We start from the raw sequence: 20,089 nt of genomic DNA, 5'->3' as shown, positions 1-20,089 counted from the left end.
TTGCCTAATGCAAATCTTCTTTTCCCCAATCAAACTTTTTCTTTGTTGAAATTAGCATATGTGCACTCAAAACTTTTGACAGCCGCAACTCTCTTATAATTTACTTGAACAAACACAAATGCTCTAAAGGCTGCAATTTGTGAATCTTGGGTTCTGTTTTTTTACCACAGAAGAAAGCTTTTGAGTCTAATTTACCACATCATTAATTCATACTGGAAAGTACTTTACAATGGTAGATGAGCAACTGGGTTCATTTGAATGATAAATGCCAGTAAACATTTATAACTTGATTTTGGACGTACATTTAGAATCAATACTCTTAGTTAGGATGAAAAACGAGATGTCACACATGCTGAAAGCCGTCGCGGGGAACTTGAAGATCTTGAGCAAACTCACTTTCCCATGTAAACTAGCAGTTGAGGTCATGTTCAAGCTCCCACTAGTGACATCTGCCATGAAATTGGGATTTGATATTATGGTCTCTGCCTCGAGATCCACAGAGGTGGTCGTGTTGATCTTGCCTCTTGCAGGCACAAGTTCTCCTTCAATTGGAACTTCTGCTACGACGCTGTTTCGATAATGAACATAAGCCGTGGAATTCTTGTACTTGAAGCTTCCATAGTTCCTATTTTCTATTGTAATAAGCATGCCTAGTGTGACATTTAGTGTCACATTTGGGAACAGAGAAAACTGAATGTTCTCAAGGCCAACCGGCTTGGCATTGATTTTGGGATCTTTAAGCTTCAAAAGGGTGAGTGATAATGTTGTGAGGACAATGACAACAAAAACTAGGAAAATTGCTGTTATACCACAGCAGATTTTAAGGCCTCTGCGAGGGGTTTTGCCGGTCGGCATGCTGGATTTCTGAGAAAATTGAGGCTCAGAAGGCTTGATAACAGGCCTAATTAGCAGCAATGGTAGGTGATTAGCAGGAATGGTTGGTGATTGAAGTAATTAAGTTCATATTGATGAAGATCATATATAGGAGGTAAGAATATACAAGGTTGTGTTAATGTTCTTATTTAATTCTTGGATTTTGTTTCTTTCTATAAGAAATGGAAGTTGAATGCTAAATGTGGGGGTTCATTTTAGACTATGACAAGAGATAAGCTTTTCAATCCAAACTTAAACGCAGGACAGTAGACCTATAAATTGAAGTCTTCCTAGGGACGTCCAAGAGTTCAATGCTTGACATCCACTTCGTATGATACAAGAAAATATTATAAAAGAACATTTGGTATGAATTGGGCTAGGCTTATATCTATTAAGCCCAAAGATGATCCAAGAGGAAAGTTGCTTGTGAGTAGGTGCATGAGATACCGGCTTGGAATTGGGCTCTCTAGGCCCAGATAAATGTTCTGGTTTTTATGTTCTTTTGGGCTGCTATTGCTTTTTTATTTATTTATTTATTTTCATAAATACAAACTATAGTTTATTAAAACTACAAATGGGAGGGAGATTTCTCACACACACTAGTTACAAATAAGTTTGAATAATTTAGTAAAGGGCAACTCTCCTACATGTGCGAGCAATAGACTGCACCAATTAAGCTAATTGGAATACAATTTGTTGACTAGAAAAGACATTAAAAATAGCTTCCCTTTTTTTCTTAAACTTGCGGAACCAACTTCTTAGGTGGCGAAAGCCAAATTTTCATAAAGGAGTATATTAAATTATTTTAATGTTCAAAGAGGTAAAAATATATATACGAAGAGATAGTCGAACTCGAATGTAAGAAGACAGATACACTATATTAACTAATTTGCCTAATCACATCTTGCATAAGCTCACAAACATCAAACATTGGCTTGCAATAAAAATGAAAACATTAAACATTGGCAAACACAAACTGTCAGACAGGAAGCCGAACCTCGTTGTATACATTAACAACGTAAAAAATTTGGTAAAGTTACTGTTGAAATTCGTACTTAACGCCCTTTGTGTGAGCGTGTGGGTTGCCTGCCTGTCTTTCTGTCTGTCTGTCAATTGGCTCTTCTATTATTCGATATATCGCCGGCCAACGAACAAAGCCAACGACCGCGTCACTCTTCTAGCTCTCTTTCTTCCACAATCTCCCAACTTTACTCTCTCTCGCGCGCGCTCTTTCTCTGAGGCCTTTTGATTTTGTTCAAGATGAACGACCTGCTTACGGTAATTTGGTTTTTTAATTAAATTCATGAACAGGTACTATTTTGCAGTAACAGTTAGTTTGCACTGTCTTGGATGACAATTGGATTTCGTCAGTAAGATTTAAATGTTCTGAATTCGGTATTTGAATTTGGGTTTATTGGCTTTGCTTAAGAACTAGGTTGGTGCAGTTTGGTTTGGATTGGTACCCTTTTACTGGTGATTGGCTTTTGACTGCCTGGCAAATTTTATCTGTCATTTTCATGTAAATTCTAAACTTTGGGATATTACCCACCTGTAATTTAAGATGAATCTTATATTAGAGGAATCTCAGATCATTCAAAGTTGAGTTTTCACTGATATTAACTTTGCCCTTTAGTTGATGAGATGACTGACTTAAAGGGGACATACTGTTCTTTTCAAGACAAGAACAGAGTTCTCAGTTTTAGTGATGCATTTTTTCCAACGGCATCTGGAAGTCAAAAGTCTTTGATGTATGAATTTGTTTTTCAGAGTTTTCTTAGCAACTGACCAGAGACTCTGCTGATTCTGTCATAAAAGGCTTTATAGTTATAGTTATTGCTTTTGTTTAACAATGATGGTACGATTGGAATCATATATTTTCTCATTAGTAAACCTTGTTCACCCAAAACTTTTTAAACAAATTGAATTGAATTTGCGTTCAACAGGTTGGTTAATTTGTAAGTGTTTTTTTTGCATCATCCTTTGAAAATTTGGTTTTCGTGAAAAGATAGTTTGTGTTTTCTTTCTTTCAGCGTGTTGTAATCAGTGCTTATTTTGTGTAATTGTGCTCTGCATTAGGATTCATTTGTTGGTGATGCAAGAGCCCAGCCTTCCGGAACAAATGATATCGAAATGGGAAGGCCAGTTCCTAGCAGTTTTGACACAGGAATGGATGCTTTCAATAAGCAGGTCTTTCCTATCCACAAAGTTTTATTTGGTTGCAGACTACATATACGTAAACTGGAAGTCGAAACCGTTTAGTTTATTTGGGATTTGTGTGAATTTTTTCTTAAGATGTAATAGAAATTAAGTAATGCAGGAAGAAAGAAATCCCTAATGAAACGCATGTATTATGTTTTCTTCTTAAACTCTTTACTATTGGTTTATGTGGTTAAGATTTGCTTTCTATTCTTTTTCCGTCAACACTTCCTCAAGTTACTTTTTCCTCTTTTTGTTTTTTGTTTTGTAATTTAGATACAAGAGGTTGAGAAACAGGTGGATAAGCTCTCTGGACTTCTAAAAAAACTTAAGGTACGTTAGTTTGTATTATAAGCTTCTAATCTTTTTAAATCTTGGAATTGGGGTCTGATTTATCTAAGTTTCATTGGCTTTGGTTCTGTATTGATATAGCTATCTTGTATTTGATTGTGGTGCTTATGTTGAAACCTCTGACCTCTTGTACAGTTACAGTGTTCTTCAATGATAATTTTGCTTTCTTAACAAATCCATTCACTTATTCAATAAAAGAACATTCACATCTGCACCACTCATATTTGACAGACACGTTGTTTATCAATTGCCTAACACTTTGTACTATGAACATAGTTGGCAATATGGTCAAGACTAAGTAATGTTGTTGGGCTTGTGCTAGGATTCATTTTGACATTTGAATTTCAACTGTGTGTGTATAAGGCAGCAACTAGAAACTTACTTTGGATTTTTTTATTTATAGGATGCAAATGAGGAGTCGAAGTCTGTTACAAAAGCATCTGCCATGAAAGGTATAAGCACCCATAGTTTTGAAAAGCTTGCACCTAAAAATGCAATTTCATCAATACTATTGTTCTACAAAAAGTTAACTGTGAATCAGCACGTAGCAGAGCGTGGATCACTTTAGCTAGGAACTTGTTTTGGTTTTCTGTTGGGAGCAATTTTAAGCAGACTTGGCCGACTACTTGGAACGTGGGGAAAATTCTTGCTAACTGTTTACGGTGCATTATACTGATGTTGTTTATCTCTGTTCTGTCTGCAATACTCTTACACCATTATCCTTCTTTCAGCAATTAAAAAGCGGATGGAAAAAGATATTGATGAAGTGGGAAAGATTGCACGTGGTGTCAAAACAAAACTAGAAGCAATAAGCAAAGATGTAATACTTTAACAATTCTTCCTCAATCTACCAGCTTTGTTTAATATTAGTTAGCTGTTTTCTAGCTATCTAATGACTTCCCTTGTCCTTTCTCCAGAACTTAGCCAACCGACAAAAGCCTGGATGTGAGAAGGGAACAGGCGTTGACAGATCAAGAATGAACATGACAAAGTTTGTTTAGAGTGCTTATATATTATATTTTAGAGTACTTAACTCCCTATAGGCTAATCATAAATGATTTTATTTGTAAACTACTTTCTGTTTGGCAGTTCCTTGACAAAAAAGTTTAGGGAGATAATGATTGAGTTTCAGGTATATGTATATCTACACATTCTGTTTGTTACTCTTTTACTCATTTTCCTCGACTCTTTTCTTCTCACCAATGTATTATATTCCAGACCCTCAGACAACGAATCCAAGATGAATATCGTGAGGTTGTGGAGAGAAGAGTCATTACAGGTTTGAATGCCTCTTCAAGACAAGCAATTAGAGTATAAAAGTTACATATTAAGAAGATGGTGTTATAATTCTATCATCATATTTTTTGATGAATGATCATATCTTTACACATTGCACTTGCAGTTACGGGAACCAGACCAGATGAGGAGGTGAGCCCAATTCCTGATTTTAGAATTTTATGTCCAATTTCCTTTGAGAGTGTTCTAATTTGCCAAATTTGTTGACTGTGTTAGACAATTGACAACCTGATAGAAACTGGAAATAGTGAGCAAATATTCCAAAAGGCAGTTCAAGAAATGGGAAGAGGACAGGTAGATTCCTTTTGATTCTTCTTATTCAAATAATTCTAAGTTTCCCCTTGTTTTCCACTTGGGAAAGTTTAGCCTGAAACTATGAGAATTAAATATGGTACTCTGATTCCAGGTGCTAAATACTGTGGAAGAAATTCAGGAGAGGCATGACACTGTAAAAGAAATTGAGAAAAAGCTTCTTGACTTGCATCAGGTATGTGTGTTATACCATGAGGTTTGGCCCATCCACCGAAACTAACCTTCTCTAATACGATTTTTTATTAAATTTTCAGATCTACCTTGATATGGCAGTCTTGGTTGAGGCTCAAGGAGAGATTTTAGACAACATTGAAACTCAGGTTTACTTCTAACTTTGCATCCTTAGACATGCATTCACAAGTGCATATATATGTCTGCGCTGCATGTGTAATTGTGTATTGCTTTGCGTTATGTGTTGATCGGAATCTTGTCCAGGTTACGAATGCAGTTGATCATGTTCAATCTGGGAACACTGCACTTCAAAAAGCAAAGAAACTCCAGAAGAACTCCCGAAAATGGATGTGCATTGCCATCATTATTCTCTTAATAATAGTAGCTATTATAGTTGTCAGTGTCCTCAAACCATGGAAAAGTGGCTAGGTGCTTGGTCTGCCCCTGTCTCTTCACCATGTAATATAGATGGGTTATTATTTTCAGTTTCACCTCTGTGAGGACTGAGTGTCTTACTTGTTTAGTTGTGATTTTTTCTGTTGATTTTTGGTTTTCGGTTTTTATGTTGCTTTCTTCTTCTCTTCTGGCTTTTAAATGTTTTATTTTGTGTGTATTCTTTAGAAGCTTGGTTTATTCATGGTGGTGTGCATTTCATACTACGAATTGAAAACGATTGTAAGGTTGTCCTCATCAAAGGGATTGCTTTCAAATGCATGGACAAGAGTCATGTCTAATAAAAAATGTGTCAATGTATAAAATTCTCCTAACATATAAAAAAGGATGGATTATGTTAATATTTAATTTTATCTAAATATTATTCTTATTAGCAACAACCATATGGAATTTATAAACATGTTTTTGCTTTGTTTTGTTTTTAAATCAAAATTTTCATCGTGTTTAAAAGACTTATTAAAATTTACACGCAATTATATTATATTAACTTTTTGTCTCATACATCAGTGTGTTATCATATGCCAATTCGCCACTTTCTATTTCATAATTTTCATGAATCAAAATCAAAAATTCTTTTTATATATGATTATTTTTCAAGGAGGCTAAACGTCCTGCAGGCTGGATGTATCCGCTTAACCTTGTGTAGTCTTTTGACAAAAATGGCCTGCCTTTTCTTCTGGAGGTAACGAAGATAATGAAAATGGGCTGCTCCAACCCTAGGTTCCGCTACTTCCAAAACTGCTAACAAATCCATTCCACCTAAACCAGGTTCAACCTAGTGACATCTTTTAACGTTTGAATTTTTGTATGAGCCGGTTATATGTAACGCTTTTGTGAGAGAGAAGTTGCATATAATGTGCGATAATTAACCTAAGCCTTGGCTATTATACCTCTAACCCAACAGTTATTGTCCTTCATTTGCCTTTCTTCCCATTATAAAGATAACCAATCCAATTCAACCCTGCAGTGGCTGTCCATATGGTGTTAAGAGGTTTTTAGGGTGGTTAGATTTCAAACTAAGGTTACAATATTTAATATGCATTGATAGTTTAACATGTATGCTAATATATATTTATCTTTTTTTTAACTGAAACCCCTCTTTACAACTAAATTACAAATTAGATCGATTGTATGTTTTCTTCTTCATTTATGATATTTGGTGGGTTTTGGAGATTAATTATATCCCTCTTATAGGGTACATCTTAGGTTTTGTTCTCCACTTATGGGATGAGGTTGATTTTGGAATTTGATGATATATTGGGTTGGGTTGTTTTGGGCTTATTTACCAATAGGGCTTGTTTTGGGTTGAGGACATAAGAAATGCCCCTCCTTTGGATCAACTTAAAACAGACATTGGCCCAATGCATTTTTGTTTTTTGTTTTTTGTTTTTGGTCTGATCCAATGCAATCTTGTTAATGCATGCTTACATTGCCTCTCATAAAATCAAACAGGTCTAACTTTACTCTGGTGCAATTTGAAAAAAAACTCATTGAGTAAATTGTATTATTTGTCTTTGGTCCACAGGTGACAAATGCAGTGGACCATGTACAATCAGGGACAGATGCTCTACAAACTGCAAAGAGCTTGCAAAAGAAGTCAAGGAAATGCATGATGATTTCCATAATCTTGGTCTTGATTATTGCACTCATCATTGTGCTCTCCGTTCTGAAGCCATGGAAAAAGTGATAAAGCAGTGCAAGGTTGGCAATCTTCCTTTCATCACAGATACTCAGCCTATCTTTACTCAATAATTACAAGGTGCATCTTTTTCTCTGTAATTTTTTATTCTTTTTTCTTTTGGTGGGGAGGGGAAGAGGAATTGGTTCTGTAAAGACACAATTATTCAGAAACAATGCCAGATGGTGTATTGGCTGGCATGACATGTTTTGATTCCCACGTTTTAGCCCATCATCATAATTTTCTTCTTGTTTGAGACTTCAAAACAGCAAAGAATTGCATAACTGATTTCAGGAATTCAGGCAGGATTAGCAAATGCAGAGTTGGTGTTCAATAATGAGCTGCTTACTCTTTTGGTAAGTTCTGAATTTTATTCATGTCAGATAGAAAAAGGAAAAAGAATTACTTAATAGCTGTGAAGAAAAGAAAGAAAAATGCTTGATGAAGACCAATGGCAGCTAATTGATGAGGCCAGGCACAAAACTGTGAATTTATCAGAATTGATGCTAATAAAGGCAATGCAAAAGCTTTGATAGAAAATGAAACCAGAATCAGAAAAAAAACAACCAAGTAAATTATGAGAAATAAGAAGAGAAAATTCATGATTTTTCTCTTAATGCCTTGTAAGCCATTTACTCCTAGCTGATTCTTTTGAGGGTAGGGAGGGAGAAAGACTTCAATGAAATGGGAACAACACTATTTTGCTATCCCAGTTGCATCTAAGTTTTTCTCATAGGGAGGAAGTAGGGGAACTGTCACTAACTTACTACTTTAAAAAACTTACAACAAACAGAATGAGGAAACAGAGGAATTAATAGGAATGGAAGGATACATTTCAAAACTTGAAAGGAAAAAATATCCCATTACAGTACACAAGAACAAGTTTGGTCCTCACTTTAGAGACTAATAAAAGAAGTACTAGACTGCACTAGGTAGCAAAAACAAAAAAATATACCCAGAAGGTCTCAATCACCTATATCATATTATTTCAGCACATTATTCTACCCCAGTTCCCACAATATATGAGCTGGATAATGTCTCAAAGTACCCTTGGACCAAACTCAATTCAAGTGGCTCTCTCTCTGTCTTTTACATTCTTGCCTTGGCAATCACAACATTTCCTTCACTCAGATCTGTGGATCCTGACCTGGTCCATGATTCTTTGAATTGTTCTTCAGTCACTCCTGCAAAAGAAGAAAACAAAAATGAAACAATGATGGTCAATAATGTAATTAATCACTCTTTCATTTTACCAAGAGAACAAAACATTTAGAATGACTTGCCTTTGCCCATAGCAGCAGTTGAAGAAATGCCTCCCTGGACTGTCTTAAGGTACCTATCATAGAAATTAGCACCAGACCATTTCTGATGAGCAAGTGTGTCAACTCCATTGTTCCTCTCCTCCCTCTGGATCCTCTCAACATAAGCCAGCATTCCTCTCCTAGCATAGTCCTTCGCGAAAGTGTCGACCACAAGCGCATCAGCATGGAAACCAGCCAGTGTTATAAACTGCCAGCAGTACCCCAACTTGGCGATCCTAGGAATGAAGTTCTTCATTTGATCATCAGTCATTCCAGATGCATCCCAATTGAAAGATGGTGATAGATTATAAGCCAACATGACCTCAGGCTGCAGAGACTTCACCCCCTCAGCAAATTGGGTGCACTCAACCATGTCGGGGCTCGCTGTCTCCATCCAAATAATATCAGCATGATCAGCAAAAGCCCAGCCACGCACAACAGCTGCCATCACAGACCCTTTGAACCTATAGAACCCTTCTCTGGTCCTCGGCAAGTCCCAGTCCCAGAAGAGGTTCTTAAGCCCCAACCTCTCAGCAATCTCGCGGCCTTTCTCATTTGACAAACACTTATCAGGGCTAGAATGGTTGATCCATTCGTTCAGTCTCCTCCTTTTCTCATGTTCACTGACGTTCATGGCCTTAATTGCATCTGTGACACATTCAGAAAATGTCTTCAACTGGGCCATTGAAATCCAATTGTCCTCAAGCGCCTGCAGCTCAGCTCCTGTTTTGCCAGCAGCCATGGCTTCAGCTAGAAGGGTAGCCAAACTCTTCCCTCTGAGATTCGGGTTTGTTACCCCAAATATGAACTGATGGTCTCTGGTGTCCACATTGGTTTGGATCAAAGTAGCACCAACTGCATCAGTTCTAGCCACCAAGACAGTCTCAGTTCCCATGACATCAAATTGCAACCTTGCAGCCACAAGTCTATTAATATGTTCACCAACAGAAACAAGCACTTTCCCTGCCATGTGACCACATTTTTTGGTCACAGAGGACTGGTCCTCAATGTGAACACCAGCAGCGCCACGTTCCACAAAAAGCTTGCAAAGCTTAACAGTTGCTGTGGTGCCACCAAAACCAGTATCACCATCAGCAATTATTGGCTTCAAGTAATCAATATAAGGGGTTCTAGCCCTCTCTTCCCGGCTCATGCTCATCCGCGCCTCTTTTTGCTTGCGATCATGGTATTGTTGCGCGAAAAACAAATGCTCCACCTTGTTTGGGACGGTGTCGTAGGGGTAATCAGCAAGGTCAGGACCAGGCTCATTGGTGCTGGTGTGTGTAGACGAGCATTGCCAACCGGAGACATAAATGGTGTCCAAATGCTTGGCCATCATGGTGACTTGGACAGGGTCTAGTGCACCAAAAGTTCTTGAGGCTGTGCCGTTGGCTTGATGAGTTTTGAGAGTTCTCCACAGCTTTTTGGCCATTTCATTTGAGCCATAGCTTTGTCTAAGGGTCCCTCTTAGTGCCACAACGTCTTTAGCTGCGTATGGACGTTTTGTTAGCTTGAACCTCTCTGAGCCCCACCATGCCTGCACATCTGCTACCTCCGCTTCAAACCTTCCTTCTTCTTCCATTATCTGTATACAAAATTCCGGCATAGTTACAAACATGTAGAAAAGCAATTTGCATTGCTTAATTCTGAACTCATTTTAATTAGAAATTCGTATAATTTATGCTCCATCTACGGTTCTTCATAACAACATCAAGTGCATACATATCATATAGATACATGCAAATATAGGTACATGATCTTTCAAAGAAGAATGAAATACTTTTCACTTTTTGACAAATTTATCAACTTTTTAGGAATGGCAAGCTCCTCCTTGACCAAATTAACCCACATATCCATAACTCAATGGCAACAATTGATGCCATGCATGCTAATAGGCCATTTGTGAGAACTTAAGTATTTGAGGTCGAATTTTCTTTCCTTTTTCATCATGACATTGGGCTGGCTAGAGAGTCTAGCTCCTTCTAGACGCCCGGCGTAGTAGAAAAGGTGTGGGACCTGCAAAAAATTTAGGTCTCACACCTATCACCGACTATTGCGAGAGCCAATTCCAATGCGCCAGACGTATAGAAGTATGTTTGGGTGATGAGACTTAAGTACAAAAAATGAAACCGAATCCTCAGTATAAAATATGCAGAGACTAATTGAAACTAGGGAAAACCAATTATATGAAACACTGAAAATGTGCTTGAATATTATTATAATGTAGTGTAGAAATAGCTCAAATTTAGCAAATCCTAGGAGAGAACTACAAGCAAGGACACAACTAACAGAAAAATGAAGAAAAAGAGAGAAAGCTTGTTCATGGCTTACCATTGAAGGCACTGAGTAAGATGCAGCCATGGCTAGAACTTGTTTTTGGTATGAAAGCTTTGTGAAACAACTAGGAGAAGTTCATGAGAAAGCTCTTCCAAGTCCCAATATTTATAACACCAGCGGGGGAGAGGTAACAACTTCTTGTGACATTGCTAAAACTATACCCTTTTGGATAAGAAAGAAACAAAATCCAAGAAATTTCCACAGTGCTTCGCAATATTAAAATTTTATTTTTATGGTGTAATAAATATATTTCATTGTTTATCTTGCAGAAAAAAAGCGAAACTTGTCCCATGGGAGCTGCATTTGCAGGCACGTAGGGTGATGGCATGCACTAGTTCTCTAACAATCCTGAGTCACCATGCTTAATTGTCTTCTTCTTCCAATTTTGGATGATGTCATTATTTTTTATAACATGATAAAAGAATAGAGTAACTGATTCTGTTCTTCTGTTTGCTTTTTTTATTATTACTTTTGTTCTTCAACTGCCTCAGATGTGCCTAGATCGGCCACTTTCATTTTTCTTCAATTTGCTTTCTGGTTTCTGCATATGAACTAAATCTTAGCTGGTTATTATTTCTTTTGATGCTCACATACAAAAGTTTGTGTGTGTGTGAGACAAATGTTTTTGGTTTGTTTAAGATGAGACACCCAATATCGAGCCATCAATGTGGACCAAGGGATGAAAATTTCGATATTGAAACAAATGATTGCTGACTAAAGATTGAACCAGATAAAATTGTAGCATAATTAGGCTTCTCCCATTCATGATAAAGAACATGAGAAGATTATTTCCCGTGAAACTCTGATGTACATCGTTGGCTCATTCTTTTGTCGAACATAATAGCTTGTACAAGATGAAGTTGAGAAGATTCATGATTTATTGACTTGTTTGTTCTTCTTAACTGCATGTGATCGATGAGATTAAAATCCAACCTAGCTCCAAGTTAAAGTTAAAGTAGCAGAGTTGGTTTGTCGCTTTTGTCCTTTAAATCTTACCCAAAGCCTTGAAAAACACTGTTCTCGGTTTTCTTTCTTTCTGGGTAATGCGTCTTTCTGTCCAAATGGCAACAAAGAACATGTGTCAGAGTCACACAGCCGTGAGCGTGACAGATGTAGATAAATGCACACGGCGTCTGTAACATATATACATGCAATCTGGAGGCATGTGGATTCTGTAATATTAGGTTGAAGCTTGAACTTTCCTTGTAGATATAATTCTTCAGTTCATTGTTATAGCCCTTTTAATTGGGTAAAAAAGGTTGCAAGAGTTTGTTAGATTGGCCATGAGCATGAGTGAGATGAGTAGTATAAAGGGTTGCATGATGTGGGGATTTGGACTTTCCCAAGGAGCTAGCTAGGTGAAGCTCTCTGGATGGATAACCCTATCTCCTAACTAGATGACAGTCTTATCCTCATGAAGTTTTCTCTATTGGTATGTTTACCCTTCCTTTCTTTGCGCATTATCATGCAGCAGAAGTGGCTAAAATTGACCAGAAAAGAAAGAAGAGAAAAAAAAAATCTCTCATTTGCATGTGTTGATGCACAAAAATGGTCGGATACTTTTGGGCTTAACTTAGTTGAAATCGCAGTTACTTTGTTTTGGGGACTTGAGCCCCTATATAAACTTTGGGAGATGTGCATCTTGAGTGGAATTTCGATGTGGGATTGTGGGCATTGCCTGAAGAAGCGTCACATGTCCTTGTGAGAAATTCCTAATGAAGTATGGTCTTTTGTTACGATTGCAACCTATGGTGCAAAAGATTCACATCCTGCCGATGGTACTTTGTGGGACGCAATTGATTACCAGTTTTAACGAGTCATCCTCCTGGGTCCCTTATTCCACATATCGTTCTTTGATTGACTGATCAAATATGGTATAAACAACATGCATGGTAGATCAAACTATGGGAACGTCATTGCCATACACATGCATTACACAGACTGGTCTTAATTCATTAACATTTTCTTATTGGTAAATTATATGGTCTGGTTGGCAAGTGGGCAGTTATAGCATATGCAATAGAAAAATCAAGATTGGGATAACATGCATATACGTCATGGACATGGAGGGGATAGATATATTTGCACCGTCTGAAAATGACGATATATGCGCACCAGATGAGGATATTGAATTGAGATAAACATAATAATAATGGTATGAATTTGAACACATCCTTCCTCATTAGAATATGAGGAAGGAGGAGGTTTTCTTTGGGAAATGGGAGACTGAGAGCGTCTTAGTGGTCCTCAATTGCTGCTGATAATTCTGGCTGGGCAGCATGTTTTGGATTTTGAGCATTTCGAGGTGGAACAAAGAACCTTCTTATCTCACATATCTTCGGAATCTCTCTCTCATTCCCTCTCCTTTTCTCAATAATTGCATCAATCTTTTGATATTCAACAATACTAATCTTATCACATTTTGTATTGTATACCATATCTTTATTCTTACCACATTTTGTATTGTATACCATATCTTTATATTACATGACGTAGTACATGCCACGTTATTAAATGAAGTAACAAGTTCAACTAGATACACCTTTCAGTTGAATCATGTCTCTTCCTAGTATTTCCTTCTTGACGACTGGATTTCTCACCCGCGATACACATCGACTCTGATTTTGGTATTCTTGGCAGCCTCTTTAGAGAACTATGATGCCCTGTAAGAGGCAGATGTTCTTGTGACAGGTTATATACCACAATGTTTTGAGTAATGTTAATTTACAAGTATAGATTGGTTAGATAGTTTTATTTATTTATAATATTGTTAAAATAGTTACCTACCTTACAAGTTAATTGATTATTAGTACCACTAGTTCATGTGTCACATAAAGTTCTATCTAAAGACTAGAGAACCATAATGTATGGTAATTATTTATCTAGATGGGTCATCATATGTGTCAAATTCAACTAGGCCCAATACTTCTATAACGGGGCCAAGCAAGAGCCCTTGTTTCTGGGCCCGCAAAAATTAATATACAAATTGTATATATGCTTTTGTTGATTAATGAGGAAGAGAAAATGGAAAAAACTCCTCATTTCATGTTTGAAACTGGAATTGGATTGAATTGAAGAGGATAACACGAATTCAATGATGTGTTTGGTACTACACATGATTAAGAGGTTTGACTAATTGAAATGCATGGCCTAGCATGAATAGACATAATCCAATCCAACTTAGTGCCCGTTTAACATTACTTATTTGGAGCTAGAAGTGATTATTTTGAAATTTTTGAATGCCCAGTCTATTTTTCTTTTTTTAAAGAAAAAAAAAAGCACTTAATGTAAATCATTGTTGTGAGAGAAAGCAATTAAGGAAAACATCTAATGAGCTGCTTTCATTTTTTGATTATGCGGTAATCAGTTTGGAGAGGCGATGGACTTTAATGAAAATCCAAGAATTTCAAAAATAACCTCATCTATTTCACGCTCGTGTCTCTCTTCTTCTAGTTTCATTCTTCTCCTTCCCATCGCTTTCTTCCACGTTCACTTGTTTCACGAATGGATGAGAACAAGCTCTTCTCCTTCTCGTCGGTCTTCTCATTCTCTTATGCTCGTTCTTCAATTTTTCTTGTTGGATCAATTGAAGCCTTCTCTAAAAGCCAGGTAAGAGACATATTATATTTATTTTTCTTCTCAATTTCATTCTTCTCAATTAGGGTTAGGGAAGCACGCTGATTATGGTACAATTTAAAAATCAAACTGATATGATAGCAGCAACCGATAAGATTAATATTATCATTCTTCCTATAAACCCTAGAAATACTAATTTCATTGTCACTCATTCTTTGTAGTAACCCCAAAAACAGACCTTGTGATCTTCCTTAAGATTAATCATTCGGCAATGACAACTGAAAGACGAAATAATTGGAAATCCGTGAGACAAAGTAGTCATGACTCGTTTTTCCCTTTGTTACTATCTTAGTGATGAAGAAGAAGCTTTAGAAATGGAATGGTAAAGGTTTTTGCTTGAACAATAAACAATTTGCTTTTCTTAAAGGTGACCCAAAAATCAATATGGACCCTTAATTCAATTATTTAAATGGACAATTCCTTGTTCCTGTTTGTTAAGAACCAAATTCTTACTTCTTATTAGAGAAGACTTGAGAGAGTGAAACCCAACCTATTTCATTTCATACTATAAAGATAACAACAGCTTGAGTAAAAAGAAAAAAAATGATGCTTTTTAATTAGATGCTCCATTTCAAATCATAGACTAGTCTCCTAAATAATTTCATTATCTAAGTGGCGAATTTTAAACACTTGAATAGAAGAGTTAATTCACCATAATATTATTTTTAGTTATTATCCACAACTCACAACACTTTTACACCAAAATTTACCAAACACACAAGAACTTATTATTGTACAAACATCACTTTTTATAACAAGTTTACTAAACGCCAAACCGTTTTTTTTCACAGCTGATTTCTCTTAAAGCAAATCTTACAACGATTATGTTCACAACACAACAATGCCAAGTCTTGTGCTATGAATGCATAAGCATGTAAAGAGTACATGTGTTGAGCGACTAAGGACCTTAATCCCAATCTTTTAGTTGGATCCACAATCCTTGTACCTTTTTTTGTTGTTGATAATCCTTGCACATTTTTGTCGATAATTAATTATGATTAATTAGACATAATCCAGTTTAGGTTGTTTTCAGTCACCAAATAATTGATTAAGATTATGAATCCTATCCAACTATATAATCAAACTCGTCAATCATTGTGTCTCCAATTAGAGAAGAGAAACTATTGATTAGATTGTGAATCCGCATTATCAATTAAATGCAATCAAGGTACTAAGAAGCTTGTTTAGAGCGGCTAACTATCAATCACTGGGGTTGCTCGTTCTTTGGCCATGGAAGGTAAGCTTGCCCCTGTTTTTTAAAATATGCATCCATTGATGATCCCCATGATTTCCATGTTTTCTTGAATGTTTTCATTTCATATCGTTTTGCATGTGGTTTTTCATGATGCTACCGCTACTCTAGCTAACGGTCTTCAACCATGCCAAGACAAATCATTTGCGGCATATAGTATGATAAAATAATAAAATAAGATCCCAGGCCAGAAAAGAAAAGACTATAAAATTTACATTTGCCAAATGTCTAAGCGCGTTCAGTCACTTGTTCTCTTTTAGACTACTTTCTTCTCATGACGGTGCTTTTTATCCTTAGATTCATGATTATGTTCCAGCTTAGGTTCCAAATTTCCCATGAATCTATCAACAGAGATGGATTTTTTTACATGTTGAATCTTAACAAACTTGGCTTTCTGCAAGTCAGTTGGTTCCTTCTTCTTCATTTTTTCTGACACTACCAAATGCCCCCTTCAAATTTCACCTTTTTAAGTGTTATAAAGAGTTTTCTAACTCTTCTTCTCTTGTTTTAGCATGTGGGAAACTTAAAACAACTTCTAGTTGTCATCATATGGATATTAATTAATATATTAGGTAGAACAGTCTGGAGATAACCACAGAAAAAGGAAAAAGACTGATTTTGAGTCTTTGCCATTGAGAATTCAGCTACTCTCTGATGTGATTGGCTTAATTTATTCATGTTTCATGCTTGCATATGTGTCTTTGCTTTCCCTTGTGGGTTTAGCTGGGTGGGCTTGGCCTTGTTTGTTTTGTAATGTTGCATGATGATTTTTTGAAGCAACATGATAATTGAATGGCTAAAACTATAACATAGAATATAACTTTGAAATCCACCAAGAAGAATGAGGGAACCTTAAGTTTATTGAAAATCTGAAAATAACATCACATAACCCTAACCACAAGTTTAAAGTTGATTTAAATACCCTAGGAATCCAAAACGAATTAAAGTAGGAAAATTAACCAAGTTTCAAAAAACTAATAAAGCATAAAAACTCGATTTTGGATGCCCGTATATCTTAATCGATCTCGGATGCCAAAAAAAGTCCCTACGTCGTGACAAAACAATGAGTTTTACTCGTGACGCTGTTCTCTTTCGAAACAACGGGTCATGGGCCCAAATATGAGCTCGAAGCCGAAACTTGCAGTTTTCTTGATTTGTCCTTGCGCGTACGTCTCTCCAACTCATTTTCAATTGCTTATGTCATTTGCTCTATATCATTTTTTGGATAAGGTTGTGTCCATATGAAGCAATTTCCAGACCCAAAAAAAATATTTATATATTTGAAGGTCATTTTCATTTTCTCTTTCTCGTTGCCATGACTAGGAGCCATGGCAGATAGCTCAAACTCGAAAGAATCAGGACATGACAAAGCTCATATGATGCAGCATGGCCTTTGCACAAACCAATCTCTGGTCCAATACCAATATAGACCCCTTTTATATCAAAAGGTCCTGTAAACTGTATTTTCCAACCTTATATTCCCTTTTAATCTTATTATTGTATTGGGTTTTGTCAGAATGTGTGCAGGGGACCATAAGTTTTTCCACATGATAAGAATATATTATTGGGTTTTCAATTCAAGTCAACAGTCAGTACTGAAGATAACACAAGCACCAGATTGGGCTTTGTGTTCTAAATTCTTTGTACCAATTGATCATTGATATCAAGCAGCTAAAAAACCAACCAAATTTACTTCCACTTAGAGCTCACATAACAGAAGTTACAAACAAAAAAACTGAAAACCCAAACATCATTAATCCAGTAACTATTGTACAAAGATGGGACCTTGCAGAATAATGCCCCCATTTGATTGCAAGCAAACCCTGATCATACTACAGCTTCCTTTGTTTAAGCAATGCAAACTGGAAAAAACCCATGCATATTAAGTACAACCAAACTTTGTTAATAACACCCCCAAAATTTTCTGCTCTAACAGAGAGAGAGAGAGAGAGAGAGAGAGAGAGAGAGAGACCATTCTTGGTCTGGCACTTCATTCACTTGTTGAGTATCTTGAAGTCCAGTACTTTTCAATCTCCTCTGCTGATCTTCCAGGAATTCTACCAGCAATCAGAGACCACCTGAGAGATATATTTGTAAACACAACATTAGCTTATCCAAAATTCAGGTAACTTTAGAAAAGTAGGAGAAAATTAGACATAAAAAGAAGAAGAGATTAGCTCACCTCTCACCAACCAGGTTAAACATCCTAGTGATTAGAGTTTCCTCGTCTTCTGAGAAGTGAAGCTTAGAGTCTTGACTACTTTCCTCTGCAACAAATTGTGATAAAAACGTGTCTATTTGTGAGTTGATCTAAAACACAAGTCACCAAGGAATTGAGTTCATGCATCATGTTTGATCAAAAGGACTACATATTTAAAATAGTTGTAGAACCAAGATTTTTTTTGGTGAAGTAATGCTTTTGACTTTTGATCAGAGTCACATTGAAAGAAACACAGATTTCAAAGGATAACCCTATGAAAGAATCATAAGAAGTAGAAAATTGGACAGCTAGTTTTTATAATTTGGAACAACCAATAAGATCCTTTCAATGGATAGAAAGGGAGCCTCTGGGCTCTAGGAATGGTTTGATCCAAGTCAGACAATGGAGTAGAAAATTGGAAAAACCACGTAGAATGATTAGGAAATTAACATCAAATTTCAAAAGGGTACCTCTAGAATCCACAGAATTGTCATCAGAGGTGGAGTGATCCAAGTCAGCCATTGAAGTAGTTGAAAGTATGAGACAAACTGAAGCCGCAAATTTGAAGTGGTTGAGTTAATAGAAAAGAGCAAGTGCAGGAAACTGTGTTTGAAACTGAAGGCAAGTAATCTAAGTTGTATAAATAGGAGGAAGATTCCTAAGAAAATGTTGTCCATGGATAGAGGGAAGAATGGGTGGTGAGTTGAGGAAGCCAAAGAAGAATGGTAGTTGGAAAGGGTGGGTTCTAGTCCACCTTTGATAGGTAGTTGAATACTTAACTGTTGGTTGGCATAGAATGTTGATGATTGCAAATCCTTGAGTATTTGTACTCACACCTCCAAATCAGTATACTGTGAGATAAAAAGATAATCAAATGTTGGGCCCTACCCTCCAACTCCAACTTTTTCTTATCATGACCTGATTTTAACTTTCATGATCAAATCATTTTGAGTCATTTGATTATTTAAGATGGTTTTGAGTTGCCAAAAAAAAACACCAACTCCTTACACTTTATCTCTCGAAAAATCATCGTATTGAAAGAGATTTCAAGTTAGAATTCCGTTTTTTCTCGTCGATTAGAAAAACATCCCTTGAAACCATAATTAGTTTTTGGTGCTTTAATCTTGAAGGTAGGGTGTTGTTTGGTATGAGATATATATATATATATATTCAACTGGTTCCTTGGTGGCAAGTTCTTGGTGGGGATGTATTAATATCAAGTGAAATACATTGGCTGTGTCTTAGCAGTAATTAAGAAAATGCCAAATTAGAAAACAAATAATATGATACGATATGACAGCACGATCGTCGATGGCCATTAAAAATATGCAGTTTTGTCCCCGACTAATATTACTTTACTGATAGTGTCGACTAGAAAGCTGAGCTCCAAGAAATTATCACGCGCCATTTGGAAATAATGTTGCTGACAATCGTTCAGCCGTATTTTAACTCTTATCGTTGAAGTTTTTTGTGTATGCACCCACGATTGAAAATCGTACCTGAGCAAACAGTTTCAAGCACTTGCTCAAGTTGATTTGGGAGAAGTAGACAATCAAATTATCAGCGTCCTTGGCGAAATTCGAAAGCTTACTGGAGTTGTATGGCCCGTGGTTGAGGGTCGACAGAAATCAAACAAAAAAGTACCTGTAAACAGATGGACCATTTTTGGACGGCCAGGGTAAATAGCAGACTTTTTTTTTTTTTTTTTTTGAGATATTTAGTCATATACTAATTTTTCAGTACTAAAATTATAGATAAATTCTACACTTTAATTTGATATATTTAAATCTTTGATAGTGTTTTGAATAAAAAAATTTTGTAATTTAAAAAGTTAAAAGATATTGTAAATGAGTCTCATTTCATATATTTTATAATTTAATAGAATCTCTTTATATATAAATCTTTTGAATAAAAGTTTAGAAAGACTTATCATATACATACTAATTACCATCTATATGAATTTATATAAGAAATTACAAATTACACACCAACATTTATAAGTTACACACAATACAAATACCTTACCTAGTAAA

At 36.2% G+C, this 20,089-nt stretch overlaps 4 protein-coding genes and 1 long non-coding RNA gene across 7 annotated transcripts; 2 read left to right on the top strand and 3 right to left on the bottom strand.

The window, feature by feature from the left end:
- Positions 1-235: 235 nt before the first annotated feature.
- LOC103329447 (late embryogenesis abundant protein At1g64065-like) lies at positions 236-937 on the bottom strand. The gene has a single exon (XM_008231922.2). It carries the CDS (start codon positions 853-855, stop codon positions 280-282), a length of 576 nt encoding a protein of 191 aa, XP_008230144.2. The 5' UTR covers positions 856-937; the 3' UTR covers positions 236-279.
- Positions 938-1,882: 945 nt separating this feature from the next.
- Positions 1,883-7,579, top strand: LOC103329396 (syntaxin-132-like). Of its 2 annotated transcripts, none has more exons than XM_089049967.1 (13): positions 1,883-2,151; positions 2,950-3,060; positions 3,346-3,402; positions 3,824-3,872; positions 4,152-4,240; positions 4,338-4,411; positions 4,510-4,552; positions 4,639-4,699; positions 4,823-4,848; positions 4,933-5,010; positions 5,123-5,203; positions 5,283-5,348; positions 7,178-7,579. In XM_089049967.1, the coding sequence occupies exons 1-13, from the start codon at positions 2,134-2,136 to the stop codon at positions 7,337-7,339; spliced, it is 915 nt and encodes a 304-aa protein (XP_088906093.1). In that variant the 5' UTR covers positions 1,883-2,133; the 3' UTR covers positions 7,340-7,579. The 2 variants fall into 2 exon arrangements, with proteins under 2 accessions (XP_088906093.1, XP_008230082.1); XM_008231860.2 differs by lacking the exon at positions 7,178-7,579 and adding an exon at positions 5,464-5,956 and having other exon boundaries at positions 1,898-2,151.
- A 305-nt stretch (positions 7,580-7,884) lies between these two features.
- On the bottom strand, positions 7,885-11,084 carry ICL (isocitrate lyase). Of its 2 annotated transcripts, XM_008231861.3 has the most exons (3): positions 10,963-11,084; positions 8,614-10,216; positions 7,885-8,514 (listed from the first exon to the last, which is right to left on the bottom strand). In XM_008231861.3, the coding sequence occupies exons 1-3, from the start codon at positions 10,990-10,992 to the stop codon at positions 8,420-8,422; spliced, it is 1,728 nt and encodes a 575-aa protein (XP_008230083.2). In that variant the 5' UTR covers positions 10,993-11,084; the 3' UTR covers positions 7,885-8,419. The 2 variants fall into 2 exon arrangements, with proteins under 2 accessions (XP_008230083.2, XP_088906092.1); XM_089049966.1 differs by lacking the exon at positions 10,963-11,084 and having other exon boundaries at positions 8,614-10,252.
- A 3,263-nt stretch (positions 11,085-14,347) lies between these two features.
- Positions 14,348-17,442, top strand: LOC103329398 (uncharacterized). The gene is made up of 3 exons (XR_513908.2): positions 14,348-14,577; positions 15,396-15,841; positions 17,180-17,442. It is a non-coding gene; the product is annotated as an uncharacterized LOC103329398 (long non-coding RNA).
- Positions 17,443-17,528: 86 nt separating this feature from the next.
- On the bottom strand, positions 17,529-18,839 carry LOC103329399 (transcription factor CPC-like). Its single transcript, XM_008231864.2, has 4 exons — positions 18,527-18,839; positions 18,039-18,123; positions 17,829-17,934; positions 17,529-17,718 (listed from the first exon to the last, which is right to left on the bottom strand). Exons 1-3 carry the CDS (start codon positions 18,576-18,578, stop codon positions 17,847-17,849), a joined length of 225 nt encoding a protein of 74 aa, XP_008230086.1. The 5' UTR covers positions 18,579-18,839; the 3' UTR covers positions 17,529-17,718; positions 17,829-17,846.
- Positions 18,840-20,089: the final 1,250 nt, after the last annotated feature.

Source organism: Prunus mume, linkage group LG4 (genome assembly GCF_029339155.1).
Source record: "Prunus mume cultivar Tortuosa linkage group LG4, ASM2933915v1, whole genome shotgun sequence".
NCBI classification, from domain to species: Eukaryota; Viridiplantae; Streptophyta; class Magnoliopsida; order Rosales; family Rosaceae; genus Prunus; species Prunus mume.
This window is presented reverse-complemented; position numbering and strand designations above follow the sequence as displayed.